Source organism: Gobius niger (assembly GCF_951799975.1).
Source record: "Gobius niger genome assembly, chromosome: 22".
Lineage (NCBI taxonomy): Eukaryota > Metazoa > Chordata > Actinopteri > Gobiiformes > Gobiidae > Gobius > Gobius niger.
The window spans coordinates 3334842-3361880 of NC_136873.1; the positions used below are offsets into that span (position 1 = coordinate 3334842).

Genomic DNA, 27039 nt, shown 5'->3' on the forward strand with positions numbered 1-27039 from the left:
GTGTGGAACTGTCCTACGGTCTACTTCTCCAACTAATGGGCAAACTGATGGCCATGTCATCGGTGGCATCGTGGGGCTTCTGTTCTTGCGCCCCCTACAGGTTTGGATCAACAGCCTAGGCCTCGACCCCGAGTTGCACCAACACAGGCACAGAGGCACACTGTTTCGGTTCTCCAGCCAGTGTTTTGCGGACCTCAGTCCCTGGGGGAACAGAGACTTCATCTGCAGGGCCGTCCCTCTAGGCTCCCTCCCCTCTCGTCGGGAAGTGGTTGTTACAGAAGCGTCACTTACAGGCTGGGTGCTGTTCGGCTAGCTCTGAAGCATTTTCTTCCTGCTCTGAGGGGAAAACATGTCCTTGTCCGGTCTACAGTTTACAACATAAACCATCAGGGGGGCACCAGGTCCGCTCACTCACTGACCGAGGCTCAGAAGCTCCTCCTGTGGGCTCGCCTTCACAACATCAGAGTGGTTCCTCTGCCCGGTGTGCAGAATTGTGCTGCGGATCTACTCTCCAGGCAGAGACCGCCACCGGGAGTCTGGAGACTGAACCCAGTTGTCATCCAGATGATCTGGCAGAGGTATGGGGAAGCGGAGGTGGACCTTTTCGCCTCGGGCGTAACAACACATTGTCTACTGTGGTTCTCTCTGTCGGAACTGGACAGTCCGCTGGGGCAGGATGCTCTGGCACACTCATGGCCAGAGAGGCTCCTGTATGCCTTTCCCCCTCTTCCACTACTAATGTTGACACTACACAGGATAGAAAAGAGCAATCACAGAGTCCTGCTGGTTGCTCCATTTTGGCCAGGGAGGATCTAGACCTTGAGCTCTCGCTCAGAGGAAGGACCTGCTGTTGCAACTAGAAGGGAGCATTTGGCACCCTCACCCAAAGCGCCTTCGTCTGTACCTGTGGCCATTGAAGGGCCGGACTCCTTGTTGAACTCCTGTGACCAGGGTGTTGTACAGACTGTCCTTAATGCGCGTGTCATGTCTACCAGGACATTGTATGACAACAGATGGAAGCTGTTTGTGAATTGGTGTGAAAGTCGTAAGGTGGATCCAGACCGTTGCCATGTGCCAATATTACTAAACTATTTACAGGAACTGCTGGAGAAAGGTCTTTCTGTCTCCACTATAAAAGTATATGTCACTGCTATATCTGCTCGACACATCTTTGTAGATGGTCAGTTGGTGGGTTCACATTCTTTAGTATGTCGTTTTTTGAAAGATGCTCTGCGTCTGCGCCCTGCAAGGCTTCCACGCTTACCTTCATGGGACCTTTCCCTAGTTCTGGAAGGCTTATGTTCTCCACCATTTGAACCAATGGAAAGTGCTGATCTGAGAGGCGTTCCACTGAGTGACATTTGTGCTGCGGCTACATGGACTTCGTCCTGTACCTTCGCCCGCTTCTACAGAGTGAATGTGACTGCGCCCCACGCGGTGGCCTCAGTGGTGCTGTCCGCAACTGATGTAAGTGTAGACTCTGTTGGTATTAGTCATTCAGGTGCTATAGCAGCGCCCTCTGGCGGTCAGGAGGAATAGAACAAGAGTTACGTATGTAGCTAAGGTTCTATGAATTCCAGATGACCGCCAGAGTTTCTCGTCACTCAGAGTCCTTGCGAGTACTCCGAAAAGAAACGAGCGCTGGGTACATTCGGTTTATAAACACTGACGTCACCCAGGTCACGTCCAATGGCGTGATTTTGTTGGTATATATTCTCGACCTCTGTGCTGCGCACATGTCATAGATATCCTGGTGCTATCCAGGACTCTGGCGGTCATTCGGAATTCATGGAACCTTAGTTACATACGTAACTCTCGATTTTTATGATATATATTGTACCACTACCACTATGGAGCATTCATTTTTGTACTAAATATAAGTATTTTCTGGAGGTATTTTACAAACCCGGAATTATTTGGTGATAGTTTGCCGAATCCCGGAGAGAAAAAAGCTCTTAGCCAAACGCGCTTTTTTTTCTCCATGACATTATCGTTAATTAAGAAAAAAGAACAGGCGTGTCCAGAGTAGGTTACACAGGGGATCCGCGGGGTCTTAAAAAGTCTAAAATTCAAGAATCCAAATTTAAGGCCTTAAAAAGTCTAAAATTCGGCCTATTTGGTCTTAAATCCAGGGTAAACTGGTCTTAAAAATTAGCGTTCAACGACACAATTATTTGCGCACAATTTAATTTAAAAAGTCGACAAATAAATGCACAGAAGCACCGATGAGGAGCCGCCCGGTGCCGCTCATGGTCCGAGAGGGCGAAGCGACGCTGACGCACTGGCCGCCGCCACAAACAACGCGTAAACTCAGCGATAGTTGAGCGAGGCAGAAGGACTCTCCTTCAGAGCTTTATCCGCCCAAAAAAAACACTGAAGTCAGCAGAGTTTAGGAATTATTTTTAGAAACAGTGAATGTTTACCAGCTCAAGTATTACAAAGCATTTTAAATACAAAAACTAAATATCTGTAGTTTCCTTTCATTCAGTCGATAATTGTGAGTAATTATTCAATCTCAATATTCTTATTATGGGTATTATGGGATGAGGTTGTTAAAACTTGAATGGTTTTAAAATGCCTAATGTGAAAAATGTTCTTACATTTGTACATCCCACTGTGAAATCAGAAACAACAGTTTGACACTTGGACTTTTGTGACAGTGATTTTCTTTACAGTCCATTTATATATTGCGCGTTCAAAATCAGGTCTTATTTTTGAGATTTTGTGGTCTTAAAAAGGTCTTAAAAATTCTTAAATTTGACTTGTCCAACGCTGCAGATACCCTGGTTACAAAGAGCTCCTTCTTCAATGCTTGCAGCGCAAACATGACATCTGTTCAGATGCTCAGTGGGTGCGTTGGGATGCTGAGAACTGTGTGAATGAAGCCAAAAACCACTCCGGGGTGTTTTTGATAAGGAAATAGCAAAACAATATGGCTAAAAGCTAAGAAAAGTCGATTTTGCATGATAATAGGACCTTTAAGATTCTCTGAAGCTTCTCTGAGACCCCAGCTACTTCTTACCCTTTGTACTTTAGTGAAGGAGCATTTAGGATACCCGCAGACTGAGAGGCCTCTCTGGACATGTTGCACCTCTTTGGTCTTTTCCTCTGCACTAGTAGGCCCCTGTTAAGCTCTGTGTTGGAGCGTCCTGACCCCTAGTTTGTGCTGGAGAGGATGGTTGGAGGAGCAGGTATTGGTCACTGTGTTGTCTGAAGTTGCCTGTTTTCCCATATGATCACCCTACAGTCTAAAAAGTCAAGTTGGTTCTCCTTAGTGTCCTACTGAGTACATTCAATGCTGGGATTCACAGCATTGATGAATGTTTCATTTCGACCCAGGTATCCATGTATCTGAACCAGTCGCTGGGTTTGATGCCTGGAAATGAAGCGAGAGCTGGAGAGCCAATAGTTGTGAATCTGTCTGTAGAAGTCATCCCCAAACTGGAAATACATGGTGTTAAAACAGATCTCCAGTAGTTGGCAAATGTGGTCTGGAGTGAGTCCAATGGCTGCAGGTAGCCATGAGTACCGTGACCACCATACAGGGCGGTGCCATTGGCCGCCATTGCTGTAACACCTCCATCTAGTGGTTGCCGCTAATGCTAGTTCTGCATCAGAAAGTATTGCACTTCACACACAGTTTAAACCACTGTAAAGCCTGGTTTCACATTTTTTTAAACTTCCCACAACTAGATATTCCATTTGACTTCTAGTTTCTGAAAATATGAGTGAGTGAAACGCAACTTACATCGCATTTGCCTTTAAATACCCTGACCCCTGACCCTAATCCTAGCCTCCTGAACAGGGGGGACAGCAAGTAGCAGGTTAAACAAAGGCAAAAGCTCAACTGTATCAGCTCAAGTCTTTCATGATGGACCTTGAGGCACAAGGTAATAATCCGACTGTCAATCCCAACCATTAAAACTCAGGAAGGAAAAGGCAAGGTGATAGATTTGTTGTAGAGAAGAAGAAAATTCTCATGCCAGGCTAGAAGACATAGTGAACTTTGTGTATATGTTGGCCTCTTATATCATACAGCAAGAATAAAAAACATGAATAGCTATCTGTCCTGTGTTTAGGATGGCTAAGAATGCGGATGTGGGCGGAGGGGACGGCGAGGACGGCGAGTTCACCTTCGCCTGGAAGATGTTCACCAGCTGGGACTACCTGATTGGCAACTCCGAGACAGCCGACAACAAGTACGCGTCCATCACCACCAGCTTCAAGGTGAGCCAAGGTATTTGGTGATCCGTTCAAGCATCTTCATCACTAACTTACAATTTGGCCAGTTGGAAAAAGCTACCGTAAATTCTCTAATACTGGCCTGTATTCCATTAGTGGCCGGGTCTCTAACAGAGGCCGGGTTTGTGGCTGGCGGAGGCAAATTAAAGCCGGTCTCTAAAACAGGCCGGGGCTTTTATTAGAAACTATAGCAGTAGAAATATTCCCCATGTTAGGAATTTGTCTCATACTGGTGTAAATGAAAACTCACGTGCAGGAAGTAACAAACGGGAACCCGGGCTGATGGGGACGCTGCGGAGGAGCTGATCCGAGCGTAACTTTGACACAGATTTAGCCACTTTTCAAACCTTCTGTGACTATGTTTGGAAACAGGGCAAACAACAAATGTTGTGTGACCCTCCAGGGTTTTAATAAAGTCTCCATCACGTCTTCAAAGCACGTCCAGCTGCTCCGTGTGCAGGTCAGTCCCACGCCTCAAAATAACTCCTCCCATCAGCGCGAGCGTCTCGTCTTCTCTCGGGTCAGTCTCATGATCGATCACAAACACAAACGCTCCGTCTAAACTCGCCTTTTACACGAGATAACAACAAATAATCCGGTCCGCGGTAAAAACGAAACAGAAACCTGCAGTGACACTGATGTCAAAGCTCCGCTAACAGCAACGAAACACTTCCTGTTGTCCCGACAAAATAAAAGGCGTCAATCTTCCAGCCGCAAATGAACATCGGACATTTTACACAAATCAATCGACTAAACATCAGATTTCACTTTTTCCGCAGTCAAAACAAACAAAGAATGACCGAAATAAAACGAGCTATTTGAGTTTAAACTATTATAAAATGTATCAGTCACGATATTGCAAACATTTTGAAGATTGACTTCATGTTTAGCCACATCTCCCGCTGGTTTATTATGTTAGAAAACGTTAACGTTAAAAGCTTACCTCAGTATCACTCGGTAAAACCATGTTGTTTGACGTCAGTGTAGCTCAGTGCGGGTTTTGTTCATCCAAGAACCTTCACTGAACATGTTGGTGACGTTTCCCGGTGTTTGATGAAGGTCTAAGGTTTACAAGCCTGGTCTCCCTCTGTCCACGAGCCTGAACCACTTTTTTCTTCATCACTCGCTTGTTTCACGCAGGTAACGCCAGGCTCTTCTGTTTCCTCTTCGTCCTCGCCCAAAACGTCTGCGTGTTTCTCCCCAGGACGTGTTTGCCATGTGCGTGTCCTTGTTGTCCTTCAGGGAAGTGTTTTACTGCCGCGAGCGGTGCCGCAAAACTATCCATGTTGTCTCCGTTTTCCGCACCGGTGTTTCGATGTAAACATTGGATTCTCGCTTCCCGCTTCCGCCAAAATAACCCCGCCCACTAAAAATCCAGCCTGAGCCAGAGTTTTCGCAGCCTTGCCGTAATAGTTCTGCTGAGCTGATGTGTCAGCAAGAGCGGCCGAACAGGAGCTGCAAGAACAAAATGACGTCATTTTGTTCTTGCAGCACAAGTTCTCGCGTCTTGTGGAGTATGAATAGGGCTTAAGAAAGATCTGCACACGTGATCTCTTTTGTCATGTGAGGCAAGAGTGCTAACCATTGTCAGATCGTATACACTGACAGTGCTGCTGCCTGTGTTGACCTCAGGAGTCCATCGTGGACGAGCAGGAGAACCAGAAGGACGAGAACATCCACCTGCGGCGTTTCCTGCGGGTCTTGGCGAACTTCATGATCACCTGCAGCCTGGGCGGCAGCGGATACCTCATCTACTTCGTGGTTAAGCGCTCACAGGAATTCGAAGGCAGAGACGACCTCAGCTGGTATGAGAAGAACGAGGTATGGAGTCCCACAAGGGTCAGAAAACTGGTCTCTAGGGATGGGCAATTGTTAAGGATTAATCAATACTACTTCTCTTATCGATACTCTTTACTTGGTACTTTAATGGTACTCTCATCAGTACTTTTTCACGTGCTGATTTGGTGGTGTGACATCAGCATGACTTCCCAGCTCTTTACTTTACTCTTTACTTTCTCCCTTGGAAAGTTACTCCGCACACTCCCCCCTCACACCCCCCCCCCCCCCCCCCCCCCCGTACACTTGCACCGTCAAAGTCGCCACTTCTTACTTTGAAAATTTGTGTTTTTAGTTTGACCGACAGATTTCCAAACCAGCCGGTGATTCCATATCTGAGAACTGACTCGATTGCTGCTCTATAGAAGGCTAGCATGATGTTCCGACAGACACCAAACAGTCTGACCCTGCGCAGGAAGTGAAGGCGCTGGTGCATTTTGCTACAGACTGTGGTGACCTGTGTGTGCCAGCGCTGATCACTGTCAATGTGAACTCCCAGGTGTTTAAAGGAGCTCACCTGCTGCACCACATGGCCATGGATGGTAACAGTGCCATGGTCTACGTCTGGCCTGGTCGATCACCATTTACTTACTTGGGTTGATCTGCAGCTTGTGTTCATCACACCAGGCTACCAGGTCTTCTACAGCCGCACCGTGGATGCTGGAGTTGGAAGTTTGGGTCAACAAACTGAGTATCGTCAGAAAATTTGAGAATGTATTGTTTGGGCGCCGAACAAACACAGTCATTTGTATAAAAAGTTTAAAAAAAAAAGCGAGCTAACTGACCCTTGGGGGGCCCCAGTGCTGCACATGGCTCTGTCTGACAGGGCAGAGTTGAACTTGCACATCGTCAGAGTTTTTCACTGCGGTGCATGTGGCACAGTGCATTGTTACATTGTTTGTGACAAAAAGTGATAAAGTGATAGCAGCGGATCTAAGTGTGGACACCTCACATTGCAACAGAGCAGATTACATCCTTGAGTCTGGAACTAAGCTGTCGGGTCTTGTTTTTTGTTCATGAGTCTGATGGTGGAGGGAAAAAACTGTTGAAGTGGCGGGAGGTATGGGTCTGGATAAACTGTAGCTTCCTGCCTGAGGGGAGAGGGTGAATAGTCCGTGAAGGGTCAGCTGTGATCCGACCTACATTTAGATCTCCTTCTTTCTAGGAGAGAGCACGATTGGATCCACCATTTAAAGACTTTGACTCCTCATTGACTTAATTTGACTTTGATCTGAAATAATTCTTGAAAGTACTGTAGACTTTATGTTATGTGTCTTGCGGACTTTGTGTATTTGTATATATTTTAATAATTTTTGATTTTGTAGAAATTGGCTTCTCTGCAATGGGTGTGGCCTCCAGATTAATGGGCACGACCCAGTCTTTGAAGAAGATCTAAGCCACCTGGTTCAAAAATGACAAATTATTATATCAATCAATCAATCAATCAATCAAATTTTATTTGTATAGCGCCCAACAACAACCAGAAGGTGCCCAGAGCGCTTTCCAGGATAAAAACAAGAATCACAGTAGACAACAATAAATACAAAAACACATAAAAACAGCAGTCGAGTCGGTGTCTATGTATCGAAAGCTTTGTGTGTCTTCAACTGTGATTTAAAAGTGTCCGACACGGCCAACTACACCTGTGTGGCCAAGAACATCGTGGCCAAGCGCAAGAGCTCCACCGCCGTGGTCATCGTCTACGGATTTCCCATCAACCAGTGCTCCTCCTGTGACCAAAATAGTGAAGATTTGCGGCCGCGACACAACCATCTTTCACCAAAGAAAAAAAAAGAGTGGTGCGCACTGAATGGGTGCTGCTGCCGGATGCTCTCTCATCGAATGCAATTTCTCCATCTGTGAGATCAATAAAGTATCATCTTATCTTATCTTATCTTAAAAACACTCAGCTCTGTGATGTTTCGAAGCTGTACCGGAACTGCGTTCCACAGCTTTTGGCCTTGCGCGGCAAATGACCGGTTTTTGGTGACCGATTATAATATTATTATAATATATGATTCAATTTATCTGAAAAAAGCAATGCCGAAACGTAATCTTTGATTACTAAATATACATCTGGACCTCGGCTACTTCAGTGGGCGATGCTGTTTTTTTAAATTTTTGATTAATTGCAATGTGACATTGATTCAAATCAAATGAGATGAATTGCACATCTCAATCCTATTTATCTCTCCTCAACAGACTTTAGACCAGTGTTCACTGGTGGGTCAGGGAACATTACCAGCCAAGAAAAAAGTAAACCACCACCAACCACTCACCATGAGGGAGTGGTTGGCTTCTATGAATGTAGAGGCTGTGGGTGAAGTGTCTTAGTCAAAGACACAACAACAGTCTGCACCAGCGGAAGCTTCTGTCACTGTTGCCCGAGGCTTATACAGTAACATGGCAAACATTGGTTCAGTTTAATTCATGCTGAACATTTCATGGTTTTGGCTAAAGCACTGCTTTGTTCTCTTTTATCAGAGAACAATCAGAGCAGCACTGCAAACTTCTGCCCCTCTGTTCTCATTCTGCTCATCATGCTTTCCTGTGAAAATCCAATGTCAAGTCATTCAAAACAAATCATGTTCAAAAACTGCACAAACTCCTCCACAGAAATGTGAATGTCAGTTCCTTTAGCCCATACAATATGACAGCTTCTGAATATGACAGCTGGAGAAAGGGCCACATTCTGAAAACGATCAGCACACTTAAAGCCACGGTACAGCCATAGACTGTGACAAACAAGTAGCATCACTCTCAGCTGCTGAAGCCTCGTAGGAAATGCGGGCTGGCTCCGGAAGTTCCTTGATGTAAACATTTTTGCCTCTTTTTGTCAGTGTTGAACACAGGCTTGCTATTCTGACACGCCCACGCGTTTATGTTATTTGCTTCTTTTTCTCCGCAGCTGGAGCTCATCATGTCTCTGCTGGGCCTCGTGTGTCCTCCTCTGTTTGAGACCATCGCAGAGTTGGAGGACTATCACCCCAGGATTGCCCTCAAGTGGCAGCTTGGCCGCATCTTCGCCCTGTTCCTGGGAAACCTCTACACCTTCCTCTTTGCTCTGTTCGATGAAGTCAACAACAAGGTACTGCTGCTTTCCTTGGCGCTACACGATCGCGAAAGAAATTCCCAACGTTAGCACCAGTGTGGCGATGCACACTTGCGTAAAGGTCCCGCCTGTCTTCGCTATGCCTTTGGTCTCTGGTCATGACGGCGTCCTCCCCTGCTTGGAGTAACAGAGCAAATGATTAACTGGTTTTACAATCACCGAGGTTATAAAAGCCCAAGGTAGGTTAATGGCTAGAATGTTAGAACCTAGTGTTAAATCCAGCTGCAATGAACACATGAAGTTAGCGGCAGGTCCAATAATTCAAAGTGCAGAGCAAATGTTATCCATTTTTATTATGACTGCATTACGCTGCCAAAGGAACAGTCTCAAAAGAAGCATGTGCGGCTACGTTTGTTGTGTCGCGGTAAAAATGAAAGTGCATGCGAATGGAAACGAGCTGATAGGTTCATTTGTTTACGAACTCTTTTGTAATTATAGTGAATTTATGAGGCACAGATGCTTCCTTATAGATATGTCATGTTTTATATTGCCCAATATTGCAGCAGGAGTTGCCTCACTGGGCTGCACCAAACATTAAAATAGTGAAGACAGTAGCCAATGTCAGTAAGCAAATATCCAGGCAAAAATAATGTCCAAACAGAGGTAATGTCCAAATTAGCATCAGCAGCAGATGGGCATACATCATTAGCCTGGCACGAGCCAGACTGCTCCTCCATGTTCAGAGATATACATAGGGATACAGTCTGGAATTGTGTGATTTGAATCTCGCTGACTCCGGCAAAACGAGGCAGAGCCAATCATAGCGCGGGAGGCGGGAGTTAACAGTGCGTCATCTTCCGCGCTAGGATTTCCCATAAACACCTGCGCTGCTCCCGCAACCAAAACAGTAAAGATGGCGGCGGCCGTGACACAGTGATCTTTTACCAGTGCCCTTTCTTCTGTTTTAAATGAGCTGGACTTGCCGTTAAAGCTACAGCAAGAAGCTGCTCCGAGGGCTTTCACCGGAACATTTACTCGACTGCACGTGTGAACTACAAACGATCATGGCGAAGGACGTGAACGCAAAGCGCAAGTCCCTTTGTTGTTTGATTGGATCGCTCTCGTTCAAACTGCGATTGTTTGCCCCGCCTCCAGTTCGATTTGGAAATTGCGTCCTAGTACCACAATTCCAGACTGTCTTTATATGTATTTATGAATACATAAATAAAGTCTAATACATCATGGGCACAGAAGTCCAGGTAGAGTCCAGTTTTAAGTACCTGGGCCTGCATGGGAATGACAGCCTCACCTGGTCAACTAACACAGCCAGCATCGATAAGAAGGCCCACCAACGCTTATTTTTGAGGAGACTCAAAGCTGCTGGCCTCGGACACCAATCCCCTACCTCTTTTTACATGTGTGAGGTGGAGAGCGTGCTGACCCGGTCCATCACGGTGTCGTACGGTCGCTGTTCAGCCCGGGACAGGAAGGCACTGCAGCGTGTGGTCAAAGTGGCAGGGAAGATTATTGGATCAACCAATGGTTTTGTATAGCCCAATATCACAACAGGGGTTTCCTCACAGGGCTGCGCCGAACATTAAGGCAATAAAACAGAGCAGTACATATGTAAACTTTGGGCGAATTAAGTGTCCAGGAAAACATAATGTCCAAATAAGCGTCGGCAGTAGGTGGCCCTGTCCTTAGACTCTCCAGCACGGCGAGGAAAAACCCATGGGGAGAGAAGAGGAGAACCACAGGAGGAGAGAGGCACTCCCATGGATGGACAGGCTATAGAGACCCAGGGCCGATGGGAGTCCCTCAGCAGACGGGCCAAGATCGCAGACCGTCCAGTCCTTGTTGTCCAACAAACAGATAAAGGAAATACTGTATTATAATTACAAGACCTTGTATATGCAGCTTTGACTGTGGGTTAGACGGTTAATTCAGCAGATCAATAGAAAATGACTTAAGTTTTAGAAACAAATTTGGTTCAAGTGTTCATTAAAACCCTAAAATCTGGGCGTCCGCTCATGCATCACAACTAGAAGGTCCCGAGTTCGGTTCCCACCAGAACGGGGCCTTTCTGTGTGTCCCTCCACAAGTTTGGAAGTGTCAAAAGCCCTTAAGCTTCTAGATTCCACTAAATCAGCAGGTTCTGATGAGCTTGAACTTGACTTTTTGAAATTGGTCCACCACTACTAGGTGACCTCTCTCATCTAAAAAACTATCGACCTATCTCGAAGCTGTCTGTCCTGGCCAAAGTTCTAGAATCTTTAGCAAGTGCCCAATTAGAAGAGTTCCTTACTGCATCAAATGTATTGTAATGACATAATGGAATCTATGGGTAAAAAGCAACCTCTTTGTTGACCTCCTCAAAGCTTTCGAGACAGTGAATCACCAGGTACTTAGTGAAAAAGTTTGCTCTACCTGCTGGCATGTTGCTCTGAACAGGGGAGGACGCCTGCACGACCACAGCGAAGGTAGGCGTGACCTTTTATACCTTTCATGTAGTGCCTAGAATCCAGAATCAGGGCCATGGTTTTTTGACGGTTCTCTCCCTGCGGTGCTCTCAGCTCATAGAGGAGCAGTCGATCAAGAACGCGTCCATGTTGGCCATGCAGGAGTACTACGCCAACTTCACACGGCTGAGTAATGACACGGAGGCCACGCCCCCTCCCATGAACCCGGCTGACGTCATCCGTGGCCCCTGCTGGGAGACCGCCGTCGGCATCGTGAGTACTTGGTGGATCTTTTTCTGTCTACACAACTGGTCATATGTCCGTTCTGGAAGAGCACAGAGGGGCCACTGGCTCGAGGGCCACCGGTCCCGCCTCAACCGAGCTTTACCTAAATCTAAAAGCTAAAAAGGAAAGCATCAAAATGGCGAGAAAAAGAGGATAAAAACATGAGAAAAACACGGACAAACAAAACACAACAAAAAATGATAGAAAAAATAATTAAAAATTCAACAAAGATGTGACAAAAATGTGACAAAAATGTGACAAAAATGTGACAAAAATTCAACAAAAATGTGACAAAAACTCAACAAAAATGTGACAAAAAATGTGACAAAAATTCAACAAAAAGTGACAAAAATTCATCAAAAATGTGACAAAATTTCATCCAAAATGTGACAAAATTTCATCCAAAATGTGACAAAATTTCATCAAAAATGTGACAAAAATTCAACAAAAACTCAACAAAAATGTGACAAAAACTCAACAAAAATGTGACAAAAATGTGACAAAAATGTGACAAAAATTCAACAAAAATGTGACAAAAATTCATCAAAAATGTGACAAAAATGTGACAAAAATTCAACAAAAACTCAACAAAAACTCAACAAAAATGTGACAAAAACTCAACAAAAATGTGACAAAAATGTGACAAAAACTCAACAAAACTCAACAAAAATGTGACAAAAATTCTACAAAAATGTGACAAAAATTCATCAAAAATTCATCAAAAATGTGACAAAAACTCAACAAAAATGTGACAAAAATTCAACAAAAATGTGACAAAAATGTGACAAAAACTCAACAAAAATGTGACAAAAATTCAACAAAAATGTGACAAAAATTCAACAAAAAGTGACAAAAATTCATCAAAAATGTGACAAAATTTCATCAAAAATGTGACGTCATCCGTGGCCCCTGCTGGGAGACCGCCGTCGGCATCGTGAGTACTTACTAGTCGAACGGATGGTGATTGTGGAGCTTTTTCTGTCTACATAACTGGCCATATGTCCATTCTGGAAGAGCACAGAGGGGCCACTGGCTCGAGGGCCACCGGTCCCGCCTCAACCGAGCTTTACCTAAATCTAAAAGCTAAAAAGGAAAGCATCAAAATAGCGAGAAAAAGAGGGTGGAAACATGAGAAAAACACGGACAAAAAAAACACAACAAAAAATGATAGAAAAAATAATTAAAAATTCAACAAAGATGTAACAAAAATGTGACAAAAATGTAACAAAAATTTAACAAAAATGTGATGAAACTCAACAAAAATGTGACAAAAACTCAACAAAAATGTGACAAAAATGTGACAAAAATTCAACAAAAATGTGACAAAAATGTGACAAAAATGTGACAAAAATTCAAATAAAATTTGACAAAAATGTGACAAAAATGTGACAAAAACTCAACACAAATGTGACAAAACTCAACAAAAATGTGACAAAAATGTGACAAAAATTCAACAAAAATTCAACAAAAATTCAACAAAAATTCAACAAAAATTCAACAAAATTTCAACACAAATGTGACAAAACTCAACAAAAATGTGAGAAAAATTGAACAAAAACTCTACAAAAATTGAACAAAAAATCAACAAAAATGTGACAAAAATGTGACAAAAATGTGACCAAATTTCAACAAAAATGTGACAAAAATTCATCAAAAATGTGACAAAAATTCAACAAAAATGTGACAAAAATTCATCAAAAATGTGACAAAAATTCAACAAAAATGTGACAAAAATGTGACAAAATTTCAACAAAAATGTGACAAAAAATCATCAAAAATGTGACAAAAATTCATCAAAAATGTGACAAAAAAGAAAAAAAAAGAAAAAAAAACATCACACAAGGTCACACAAAAGGTGACACAACACAGCAACAGCGCGAGGAAAAAGGTCAGTTTTGTGGGTCTTAGCTTTCAAATGAGGTGTTACACAGCCAAAAGAGGACAGAATGCATTTGGTTTAGGCGGGGGTTAAGAGGTAAAAATATGTATTTATGGAAGTGTCGCATTTACGCTAATTTGGGCCAGGCTGGTCAGAGTCCAGGGCTGTTTTTCAGTCCCAGTCCGCCCCTGCTCCCTGTACTCGTCCTGGGCCTGTCTTTGCATCGACTTGGACCAGGGAGCACTGGGGAAAGGTTAAAGTCGGGACTGGAGGGAGAGAGTGGAGCTGATGGAGTTCACTGACAGCCTCTCGGTATTTTTTTTTGAAGGGTTTTCATTTCACCTTCCTTTGAATGATCGGCAACAGTTTAGCATAAATCCACATTACGATGCCTCTTTCCATCTAAAACATTTATAGTCCATGGGCCAGACCAAATATCGGTACCGAAAAGGTGGCAAAGGCTATCGTTGATTTTTAAGTAGGTCCATGTCTGAGGTTTATATTTTTGTATGATAGCCTTTTCAGAGTTACAGCTTTATCATAGTTTTCAGCTGTTGAAGTGAACCACCCCCATGTCAAAAAAGTCGCTTTTGACAGTGGTCCATATTTTGGTTTAGGCCATATCCAGCCCATTAGATACTGATTTACACATTGTATTTGGTATCATTGTAAAGAAGACATTTTCATGTTTCATTTGAGCCCAAATGTACCACTCTGTGACTTTTACCGTGGTAACCATAGCTCCTCAAACTCAAACCTGAGGACGTTTTTTCACCATTTTCACAAAAACAGTTTTACTCTGTTTAACGCTGTTTCTTCAAGGAACATCACAGAGACAAATGTTTGATACTGGGGAACTCTCTAGACTCTGGGGATTCAGGAAATGTATAACATGTCAGTACTTTCTCAACTTAAGGTCTCACAGTGAGCCACGAAGGAAAAGAATGTCCACCTCACGTGAGCCTCTCCCATTGAAATAAGCCTATATCTGCCATTCTAAGGTTGGAACAGCTGGTGAGACTTTCTGTCCAGGACAGGCCAATGCAACTTGAAAATACATTTAGAAAAATAACAATTATTCTGTATTATATAAACTGTATCCTAAATTGTAAAAAAAAAAATCCATATTATGTAGCCTACACAATGCACTCACTGACAGTCTCATTCACTTTCACTCATTCACTACTGAAACCATTTTACATTTGTATTTGGTAAATGAATAACATTTCTAGCGATATAACATTGCAGACACCATTATCTTTTGCCTCTAGAGAGTTGTGCAGTCGAATGGCCAAAAAGACAAAAGGGGGTTTACTATCGCTAGATTTTGAGCCAAAAGCTAGGTTAGAAGTATCAAGGTGTTCTTCCGTATAGAACTGGATTCTACAGAAAATTAACTCAGGGGACATGAAACAAAAAGAACAACATGCAAACTCTACACAGAAAGGTCCCACATGGCCTTGGATATCGAACCCAGGAACGTCTTGCTGTGAGGTGACAGCTAGACATTCAGTCACTCTTGAATCCCCTTGTACAAAAACCATTATGCTGATAGAAAAGGGCGAAGGGAATACCTTTATGTCCAAGAAGACACACAAACTGCAGTTCGTTAGACAGTTGGTTATCCAAGAACCAAGCTTTTCCTGCAACAGTTGACAATGGCGACTCGTGACCAATGGCAATGTTGTGTTTTCTTCCAACCAGACTCCGCGACCGGAAAGGGGCGAGGGAGAAAGGTGGTGTAAGAGTGGGGGTGAATAACGGCTGAGTACAACCTGGAAACATAGCAGGACCGGCTTTACATCTTTTTCTCTCAGACACGGACAGTGGTTAACTCAAGTTTTTAGTTTGACCTGATAGAGCTTATAGAAGCCCATAACACTAAAGGAAGAACTTGAGGCAGCACGATGTAAACTAGGAAAAGAATGTGGGTCTTGTCTTGTTTGGAGCAGCGCTGTCCTTGCGCCAGGTGGAAGATCTGGCCCAAAAAGTGTTGAATACGCAGGAGAGATTGCATGCCCTCAGTGGTTAGTCTTAGTGTTTAGTGTTCCCTTGCCTCTCAGCATGAAGTTCAATTTAGGTTTTGTGTGGAGTTTACATCCTCTGTCTGTGTCTGGACAGATTTTTTTCACCTCCAAATCTGAGGCCATGGTTCTCCACCGGAAAAAGGTGGTTTCCCCTCTACAGGTCGGTGGGGAGTCCTCGCCTCAAGTGGAGGAGTTCAAGTATCTCGGGGTCTTGTTCTCAGTGAGGGACGGATGGAGCGTGAGATGGACAGACGGATCGGTGCGGCGTCAGCAGTGATGCGGTCGCTGTATCGGTCTGTCGTGGTGAAGAGGGAGCTGAGTCGCGGATCAAAGCTCTCGATTTACCGATCGATCTACGTTCCCACCCTCACCTATGGTCATGAGATTTGGGTAATGACCGAAAGGACAAGATCGCGAATACAAGCGGCCAAAATGAGTTTCCTTCGCAGGGTGTCTGGGCGCACCCTCCGAGATCGGGTGAGGAGCTCAGTTACCCGAGAGGAGCTCGGAGTAGAGTCGCTGCTCCTTCACGTTGAAAGGAGCAGCTGAGGTGGCTCGGGCATCTGTTCCGGATACCTCCTGGTCGCCTCCCGTGGGAGGTGTTCCGGGCATGTCCTAGTGGGACAAGGCCTCGTGGAAGACCCAGGACACGCTGGTGGGACTATGTCTCCGAGCTGGCCTGGTGTCGCCTCGGGGTCCCCCCAGAACAGCTGGAGGAGTTGTGTGTGGACCGGGAAGTTTAGGCATCTCTGCTGAGACTGCTGCCCCCACGACCCGGCCCCGGATAAAGCGGAAGAAAATGGATGGATGGATGGATGGATGGTTTCTTCCATCAACGTAAAAGATGCACAGAAGGATAATCCTCTAACTTGGTGATTCTGAACATGAGCATGGCTGTCCACTGCTCCTGACATGTTCCAGGGGCAGATGGATGGGTTAAATGGTTAATTATTGTAAAGGGACAATAACGTACAGCTTCGATCTGTGGCTCCAATGCATAATCTGAATTACAGTTCACAAACAGTTGTAAAAGTTCAGAATATCCATAAATCTTCACTTCGTTGTCTTCTTCTGGACCTCGATCCCTACTCTGTGCATGTCCAAATCTAGAATCAATCGGCCTCAGACTCTTGTTCTTCTGCATTGTCCTCACCACTTCCCTATGCATAATTGCTGTTTTTCATCTCCTCATACAACATTCATTTGCAAATTTTTGAGTCCAGTCTGAGCATATGAAGTATCTTCAAAAACACAAATTTCAACAAAAGGACACTTGTGATACATTCCTTGTGCTGGATAAAGCATTCTCATGCTACAATTTGCATGTTCTTTTTTCACTCTACACTTGTTGAGGTGTTGAGATAAAATGTGCACAAGAGGCAACAAGAGACAATCCCAAACAGGAATGGTTTCAGATGGTTTTCAGCCTGCTGAGCTTCCGAGAGACAGTTTTCTAGTTGCATTTGACTGGGCTCGATATAACTATTGTCAGCCTGAGGTGATACTGAACCCTGCAGTGGTGGCACAGTCCAGGATGACAACTCAATAAGTGCCATCGCCAAAAGATTTGTTTCCAGAATATTCTGAAGAGCATGAATAATGTATGATATGGGCACAACTCTACATGTAAACCTCCACAATCATCAGGTTTGTTATCTGCTAAGTTATGATGGGAAAAGCAGCGGCTCTTCTCCAAGCTCCTCTTAGTTGACTGAGGAAACTCCTTTCGGCCACCTGTATCTGCGATCTTGTCCTTTTGGTCATTACCCAGATCTTATGACCATAAGTGAGGGTAGAACATAGATCGATCAGTAAATCAGCTCCCTCTTCACCACAACAGTCACAGTAACAACGATCACTGCCGATGTCGCACTGATCCGTCTATCGATCTCACACTCCATCCGTCCCTCACTCGTGAACACGACACTGAGATACTTGAACTCCTCCCCTTGAGGCGTCTCCACCGACCTGTAGAGGGGAAGCCACCCATGGCCTCGGATATGGAGGTGCTGATCCTCATCCCACTTCACACTCGGCTGCAAACTGCCCCAGGGCAGCTGAAGGTCCTGGTTTGATGAAGCCAACAGAACAACACCTGAGATCCTGGGGTTCCCAAACCGGACACCCTCCGGTTCCTGGCTGTGTCTTTAAGTTCTGTCCATAAAACTAATAAGTAAACTTTTGTTTATTCATTTATACAGCATATTTCATGTGCACAGACTCAATATGCCTGGGAAGAAAATAAATAAATTACACAACATAAAAAAATAAAAAATAAACTCAAATACGTTAATACAGCACGTACACACACACACATACACACACACAAAAAAAAGCAATCCATGTACAAAGAACTTAAAATAACTTTAGAAAAGCTGGAGAAATTGTTTAATCAAATACAAATATGGACTGTTTTGCTTAGTCGACTGCCTCTGTGATTTAGTTCTGGATGAGGCTAAACTGTAGTTTTGTGTTGACTCTTCATGTCCTGGTTTTAACACCTCACACCTCACCATCTTTATACAACTAGATTTGATTCATTAGTAATGAAATAAAACAACTTTACTGAAATGACCCTACAAAATTGGCATAACCATGTGGTGTCTACAAAGACAAACCTTTGGAATTATCTTGGATTATTGAGACATTTTAGACAAATGTACAGGACTACATATAGTAGTGAAAGAAACAGAATGCCATTGTGTGTATGGCATAGTATATGATAAATAGCTATAATATATAAAATATATGAACAACTTTTTGGTGAAAATACAGAACTGTTCTTCTCCACAAATGTATTTTCAAGTTGCATTGGCCTGTCCTGGACAGAAAGTCTCACCAGCTGTTCCAACCTTAGAATGGCAGATATAGGCTTATTTCAATGGGAGAGGCTCATGTGAGGTGGACATTCTTTTCCTTCGTGGCTCACTGTGAGGCCTTAAGCTGAGAAAGTACTGACATATTATACATTTCCTGAATCCTCAGAGTCTAGAGAGTTGCCCAGTATCAAACATTTGTCTCTGTGATGTTCCTTGAAGAAACAGCGTTAAACATAGTAAAACTGTTTTTGTGAAAATGGAGAAAAAACGTCCTCAGGTTTGTGTTTGAGGAGCTTTGGTTACCACGGTAATAGTCACAGAGTGGTACATTTGGGCTCAAATGAAACATGAAAATGTCTTCTTTACAATGATACCAAATACAATGGTGTAAATCAGTATCTAATGGGCTGGATATGGCCTAAACCAAAATATGGACCAGTGTCAAAAGCGACTTTTTTGACATGGGGGTGGTTCACTTCAACAGCTGAAAACTATGATAAAGCTGTGACTCTGAAAAGGCTATCATACAAAAATATAAACCTCAGACATGGACCTACTTAAAAATCAATGATAGCCTTTGCCACCTTTTCGGTACCGATATGCCAGATTTTGGGGTTTGGCCCATGGACTATTACTACTTAGTTCTTCTTTAATGGTTAAAATAAAATGTAAAACCTCTTTCTCCTCTTTACTCAGAGCTCAAACAGGAGCTCTTCGGACTCGCCACCGCCATGTTTGTTTACGATTATAGGTACATGTTGTGCATAACCGGGAAATAGCGTTTACATGCCGTTATATCCCAGTGTTGGAGAATCCAGGTTTCTTGTTACCGGGAAACTGCTGTTTTGGGGTTTCTATAATAGGGCTCTATACCCTTCATCGGGTGCTTGAGGGTTCTTGGGAGTTCACCCCAACCAGTCCACATGTTTTTTGTGGATCTGGAGAAAGCGTTCGACCGTGTCCCTTGTGGTGCCCTGTGGGGGGTGCTCCGGGAGTATGGGGTCCGGGGCCCTCTGCTAAGGGCTGTCCGTTCCCTCTATGACCATTGGGTTCGCATTGCCGGCAGTAAGTCAGACCTGTTCCCGGTGCGTGTTGGTCTCCACCAGGGCTGCCCTTTGTCACCGGTTCTGTTCATTACCTTTATGGACAGAATTTCTAGGCGCAGCCAGGGGCCGGAGGGTGTCCGGTTTGGGAGCCTCAGAGTCTCATCTCTGCTGTTTGCGGACGATGTTGTTCTGTTGGCTTCAACGAACCAGGACCTTCAGCTGCTCTGGGGCGGTTTGCAGCCGAGTGTGTAGCGGCCGGGATGAGGATCAGCACCTCCAAATCCGAGGCCATGGTTCTCCACCGGAAAAAGGTGGCTTCCCCTCTACAGGTCGGTGGGGAGTCCTTACCTCAAGTGGAGGAGTTCAAGTATCTCGGGATCTTGTTCACGAGTGAGGGACGGATGGAGCGTGAGATCGACAGACGGATCGGTGCGGCGTCAGCAGTGATGCGGTCGCTGTATCGGTCTGTCGTGGTGAAGAGGGAGCTAAGTCGGAGGGCAAAGCTCTCGATTTACCGATCGATCTACGTTCCCACCCTCACCTATGGTCATGAGATTTGGGTCATGACCGAAAGGACAAGATCGCGAATACAAGCGGCCGAAATGAGTTTCCTTCGCAGGGCGGCTGGGCGCACCCTGCGAGATCGGGTGAGGAGCTCAGTTACCCGGGATGTCAAAAGGAGCCAGCTGAGGTGGCTAGGGCATTGGGAGGAGGCCTCATGGAAGGCCCAGGACACGCTGGTGGGACTATGTCTCGCGTGGATCGGGCAGTCTGGGCATCTTTGCTGAGACTGATGCCCCCGTACCTCGGCCCTGGATAAAGCGGAAGAAAATGGATGGATGGATGGATGTAATAGGGAAACTGTGTCTATATGACTTTATAAGACAAAACAGGAATATTAAAAACTCCTGATAATGTATGTAAACACACTCAGTGAAAGTTTTTTGTTACATGATTTTAGGAAATTGCATTGTTTTGGCCCTGCTTTAGCATTTTGAAGTGTAGAGGAAGTGGTGGACGGTCAAAATACCTGGTTTCATTACTTGAGTAAAAGTACTAGTGGTCAAATATTACTCCATAAAAACAAAACTTACTCAGTCAAAAATAGTACTTCAGTGAAATATTTGCTGGAGAAAAAACAAATATCATATCAAAATAGACATGTAAAGTATTTTTACTTGGCTTTGCTCTGCTGTGTCCCAGGAGTTTGTGAAGCTGACCGTGTCGGACATCCAGGTGACATATCTGACCATTCTGATTGGAGACTTCGCTCGCGCCGTCATCGTGCGCTTCCTCAACTATTGCTGGTGCTGGGACCTGGAGGCGGGCTTCGTACGTGCACACTCACTCCCACAGCACATGCACAAAAACGAGAACAAAACGACTTAAGGCGAGACACTGCAGGTGAATAGGGAAAAAATGTATATTTATAGATATCAATTTGAAACTGTTGCTGTCGATCACTGGCATAAATGTAAGAAAAAAATACATTGCAAGTTTTCTGTCATTTTATCTTTTCATATAAGAACAAGGTGTTTTATGCCTAAAAATGCCCCAAATTTCCCATCTTTTCGGCGACGAAATCTGAATAATGGATAGAGCTACATTCACATTTATGGTTTCATTTTATTGATAAATGAGTTGCCAAGACTTTCTCTGAGGGGATTTGGGATTTCTTGTTTAGTTTTAAAATAAGCTGTTTTTTAGTGGAACATTTTGTAAAAACTTAATTTTCTAATTATTTTTTGACATTCAAACCTCAATAAATGGGGCTTAAGGGATTAAATAATAAAAAATCCCTCTGAAAAAATCTTCCAAATATTGTTCAGTCCAAGGCTGGAAAATGTGAAGTCTTTAGGTCCGACTGACGTGGACATAGTGTCGCCACAATGACAGAAAAATGTGTTTTGAGAAAAAGGCCCTTGAAATTGCATTCTCCCATATAAGTCTATGGGGGAACATTGAATCAGCGCAATATTTAAACATGTTATTGTGAAGATTAGGCGTATTTTCTGTTTCCGGGTGAAAGTTTATATGTTCAGAGACCAACTTGGCCCAAAACCTGAAAACTGAAAAAATTGAGTTTTGCCTGTAGTGTCTCCCCTTAATCGATTGGTTGTTTCAGCCCTAATTAGACGATTATTGCGATTCTTTTTTACTACTTTCGAAACGGACTCAGTTCTGTTTCATCCATTAAAATAACCGATCACTCAGACGGTGCATTTAAAACCTAATCTACTCCATAACCTAATGTAGATCACAACACGGGCACCACCGTGACTATAGCGCTCATCTCTTCGAAATCTTTTTGTGTTTGCAGCATCACACAAACGAAGCAGAGGGAAGTAAATACAGCAGCTCATGTTAAACTTGCGTTGCATTACTGCAGTCAGTCTAACATGAGCCGGCTCTATTTAGTTTTGGATCGATATGAGAATCGCGCAACGTAATATCGCGATGTATCTGCGGATCGATATTTTTCAACACCCCTCGTGTATAGCTAAAACCCAGAACCACCGTTTCCTGCTGCCAAATTGTATATGCTGGGGTGAAAACACAGCTTTTTCACGCAGTGGTTAATGTTTTCTCCTTATAATCTACATTTTAATGTCAGTAAAAAATAGACCAAACCATCACTTTTACGGTGTTAATTTGCTTCCAAGAAATCCCAACAACATCACGGCGCTCCCTCGGTCTTTCCCACGTTTATTCATTTACAAATAGTGACGAATGACGATGACGCTGTTGTCCAAATATGGCCGTTTCCTTTGTGGGAGACAGCAGTGGCTAAAGACGGGAGAAATATACACAGGACGCATGTGTAGACAAAGTTACTAAACTTTAGGGATGTTTTTCATTTTCATTCCACTCTTGCAATAACAAGACTTGAACTTAAAGGGGCTGGAAGCAAGTTCGCCATTTTATACTCACTACTGCCACCTCAGGCCATATGTGTAACTGCACCTTCTATATTAAGCTTGTGCATGACGGCAATTCGGGCCGAAGTGACACATTTTTGAGTGACAGTGCAGGATTTTAGAGGCAGTTGTGGTGAACAGGTCTGGGCTCATTCTACACATTAGGACATTGTTGGAACATGTAGGGGGAGGAAAATACTTAATTTTAACATTTTTAAACTCCTTATTGTCCCTTTAACACTAGGAAATTCATTTGATATCTAATTCCTGCCTGACATATTGAATTTTGAACCACAAAAAACAAGCAAAATAACAACTAAAATAAAATAAAATAACTAGGTCATGCAAAAAATAAACAAGATCCCAAATCTCTCGTTGTGTTACAAAATGAAACCATACATATAAACTAGGGATGCACCGATACCGATACCAGTACCACAGGCTTGTACTCATACTCGTACTCATTCATGAGGTCCCGATACCAGAAACCGATACCATTTGACCATTTGCTCTCAGCTGAGGAGAGAAGAAGCAACAAACTGTAGAATTCTTTAGTGTAAATACAATAATCCACATAGAGCTGACTTTATTACAGACTGCGCTCTCTAAACCAGAGTCTGAGCTGGATTTAACCAGAGCTTAATGTTGTTCGTGCTGCAGCGTCTGCAGTGTTTACAACATACAGGCTAACGTTGCTAACTCGCGGCTAACAGTTCTGACGCCGTTTTAAGCCCAGGGATTTATTTATCTGAAAAACTAACCCAGCGACTAAAAAGTCCACAGAAAATCCAGATTAAAGACATACAGCATGTTTATATTGAGGGAAAATGAGCTGCAGCAGAACAGTGAAAACGCTGTAGCTACTCGCTAAGTTACTACAAACACACGAGAAAATCTACAGGAGCTGAAGTAAAAACGAAAAGAGACCATTTAAGAAACATCTCAATACTATTGTTAAATAAAAATACATAAATGAATAAAGCACAGGCATTGGGAGCTTTAGGACATGGGCTTTTCTGTCTATGATGGACAGTGCAATAAAAATAAAAAATTATATTGAATGAAAAAAATAAAATAAATAAATGGCATCAACACAATTCTTATATAACTGCTATAAATGCTTGTACTCTTATCAGTATCCGGTATCGGCAAGTACTTAAATCAAAGCACTCGTACTCGTATCGGTTTTAGAAAAAGTGGTATCGGTGCCTCCCTAATATAAACCTGACTCAATCCCTTATTTTGATTTTGTCATTGAAAATATCAAGATATTTCTGGCCATTATCTTTTTATTTTAATCAATTTTTCCTCATACGTCAGCAATCTACACCTTTTCTGTCTTTTTTTCTCCCTCAGCCATCGTACGGAGAGTTCGACATCAGCGGCAACGTGCTGGGTCTGGTCTTCAACCAGGGCATGATCTGGTGAGGCTCCCCCTCAGGCCTCACACACACAAACACATACACGTGTCATCGCCAGACGTGGCTCATGTGTCCGTGTCGGGTAGCTGTGGCATCACCTATTAGCGCCTAATGAGCCCAGTCACCTGATGCGGCGGTGTGAAAGCTCCGGGTGTGTGTGACCACTAACCGCCTCACTAAACACGCTGCTTGGTTTTTAGTCCCTCCATTTTGAGGGAACGGCCGCTAATGTCTCAGTCCTAATGTCCTTTCATTATTCATGGCCCAGCCGTGGTCAACTTGATTTTGTAATTTGAGTAAAAGTGTGGATAGGTACAAACATTACTCCCAATACAAGCAAAAGCAGAAATAGGTAGAAAATATTCACATAGTCAAAGAAGAAAGTGCAAGTCCGTTTAATTAACCAATTTGGTGTGGGTTTTTACTCAGTTACGAAGCTGTAAAACACAGGGAAATTCTGTTTCTCAGTGTCTCACTTCTGCCATGAGAGAAGGAGGGTGAAATGCGCCACCTTCTGCTGTAAGTGTGTAATTCCAACTTAGTTATTCCCTAAGTCACTTCTGTTTTCAAATAATCAATGCGAACCACTGCGGAATTGACTGCGAAATATTCAGAACTGGCAAAACATGATTATAGTATGAAGAGCCAGAATGTTGTGAAGTACCTTGAAAATCTGCATTTTGACCATTACCATAGTTACCAACACTGAACGCAGCCGATGGAGGGGCACGTGAATCCTTATTTAGTAGGTTCATAGTGCTTTTATTGTGAAAACATTTATCGTATCACCCCCTACACATTGTGATATGAAATGACAAAAGAGTTTATTTGATTAGAGAAGAAGAGACAGAGTGCTCGCTGGATCACCGTGGTCGAATAGTAAATGCTAGAAGATACACTTACAAAACAGGGGCTCTTCAAGCTTGTAGGGCCAGGCATATTACGACAGAAAGAGATTGGGCTGAGGCACTCTGAATTTGCAGATAAAATGTATTTGCATGACCGACGCTCTTTGACTCAATGAGGACTCATTGACGAAGACTCATTTAGTCGAAACGCGTCGGTCAACCAAATACATTTTGAGTGCCTCAGCCCAATCTCTTTCTGTCAGTTTATTTGATTGTATTGTTTTAAATGTTGTAATCTGTAAAGCACTTTGTGATACCTTTCGGTATGAAAAGCGCTTTATAAAAAAAAATTGATTTGATATGATTGTGGAAAGTGGGGTCAGTTGAGCCACTTTTTTTACTTCGGTGGTTATTGTGTTAAAAAGATATTTAACCAGATTTACAGATGAAATGTATGTTTAAAATTATAAAATCTTTTTCATTTTAAGTTTGTCATTAGCATTTTATGCAAAAAATATTTTTATCATAACATGTATTTTTCTTTTGTGTCATAATGTGCAAAAGATGCGTAACCCTTTGAACAGTGTGACATTTTGTCTTAAAAAAACAATTTCATTTTAATTTGCTTGTCTCAACCAAACCCAGAACCACCAAAAAACATGAAAAAACAATAGAACTGTAAATTGCGATTCTCTTTAGTTTGTGATTGATTGTTTCTTCTGAAGCAGAGGCAGTTGTCACTGCTCGCTGGTAGTCACAGCTCGCTGGTAGTCACGGCTCGCAGGTAGCCACGGCTCGCAGGTAGCCACGGCTCGCAGGTAGCCACGGCTCGCAGGTAGTCACAGCTCGCAGGTAGTCACAGCTCGCAGGTAGTCACAGCTCGCTGGTAGTCACAGCTCGCAGGTAGTCACAGCTCGCTGGTAGCCACGGCTCGCAGGTAGCCACGGCTCGCTGGTAGCCACGGCTCGCAGGTAGCCACGGCTCGCTGGTAGCCACGGCTCGCAGGTAGTCACAGCTCGCAGGTAGTCACAGCTCGCTGGTAGCCACGGCTCGCAGGTAGCCACGGCTCGCTGGTAGCCACGGCTCGCAGGTAGTCACAGCTCGCAGGTAGCCACGGCTCGCAGGTAGTCACAGCTCGCAGGTAGTCACAGCTCGCTGGTAGCCACGGCTCGCAGGTAGCCACGGCTCGCTGGTAGCCACGGCTCGCAGGTAGTCACAGCTCGCAGGTAGCCACGGCTCGCAGGTAGTCACAGCTCGCAGGTAGTCACAGCTCGCAGGTAGCCACGGCTCGCAGGTAGTCACAGCTCGCAGGTAGTCACAGCTCGCTGGTAGCCACGGCTCGCAGGTAGCCACGGCTCGCTGGTAGCCACGGCTCGCAGGTAGTCACAGCTCGCAGGTAGCCACGGCTCGCAGGTAGTCACAGCTCGCAGGTAGTCACAGCTCGCAGGTAGCCACGGCTCGCAGGTAGTCACAGCTCGCAGGTAGTCACAGCTCGCAGGTAGTCACAGCTCGCAGGTAGTCACAGCTCGCAGGTAGCCACGGCTCGCAGGTAGTCACAGCTCGCAGGTAGCCACGGCTCGCTGGTAGCCACGGCTCGCAGGTAGTCACGGCTCGCAGGTAGTCACAGCTCGCAGGTAGCCACGGCTCGCAGATAGTCACAGCTCGCAGGTAGTCACGGCTCGCAGGTAGCCACGGCTCGCAGGTAGCCACAGCTCGCAGGTAGTCACAGCTCGCAGGTAGTCACGGCTCGCAGGTAGCCACAGCTCGCAGGTAGTCACAGCTCGCAGGTAGCCACGGCTCGCAGGTAGTCACGGCTCGCAGGTAGTCACAGCTCGCAGGTAGTCACGGCTCGCAGGTAGTCACAGCTCGCAGGTAGTCACAGCTCGCAGGTAGTCACAGCTCGCAGGTAGTCACGGCTCGCAGGTAGTCACGGCTCGCAGATAGTCACAGCTCGCAGGTAGTCACGGCTCGCAGGTAGCCACGGCTCGCAGGTAGCCACGGCTCGCAGGTAGTCACGGCTCGCAGGTAGTCACGGCTCGCAGGTAGTCACGGCTCGCAGGTAGCCACGGCTCGCAGGTAGTCACGGCTCGCAGGTAGCCACGGCTCGCTGGTAGCCACGGCTCGCTGGTAGCCACGGCTTGCAGGTAGTCACAGCTCGCAGGTAGCCACGGCTCGCAGGTAGCCACGGCTCGCAGGTAGCCACGGCT

The 27039-nt window shown here is 44.5% G+C and overlaps 1 protein-coding gene across 1 annotated transcript in view; it reads left to right on the forward strand.

Moving 5' to 3' along the window:
* tmc2a (transmembrane channel-like 2a) overlaps positions 1-27039 on the forward strand; it is a gene marked incomplete at its 3' end in the record, with an annotated part of 62202 nt that overhangs the window by 28824 nt on the left and 6339 nt on the right. The window contains exons 11-16 of the mRNA XM_079581153.1: positions 4080-4227; positions 5875-6063; positions 8987-9166; positions 11704-11862; positions 20849-20977; positions 23920-23987. Of these exons, the coding sequence (XP_079437279.1) occupies positions 4080-4227; positions 5875-6063; positions 8987-9166; positions 11704-11862; positions 20849-20977; positions 23920-23987 (873 nt within the window). The remainder of the gene's footprint in view (positions 1-4079; positions 4228-5874; positions 6064-8986; positions 9167-11703; positions 11863-20848; positions 20978-23919; positions 23988-27039) is intronic.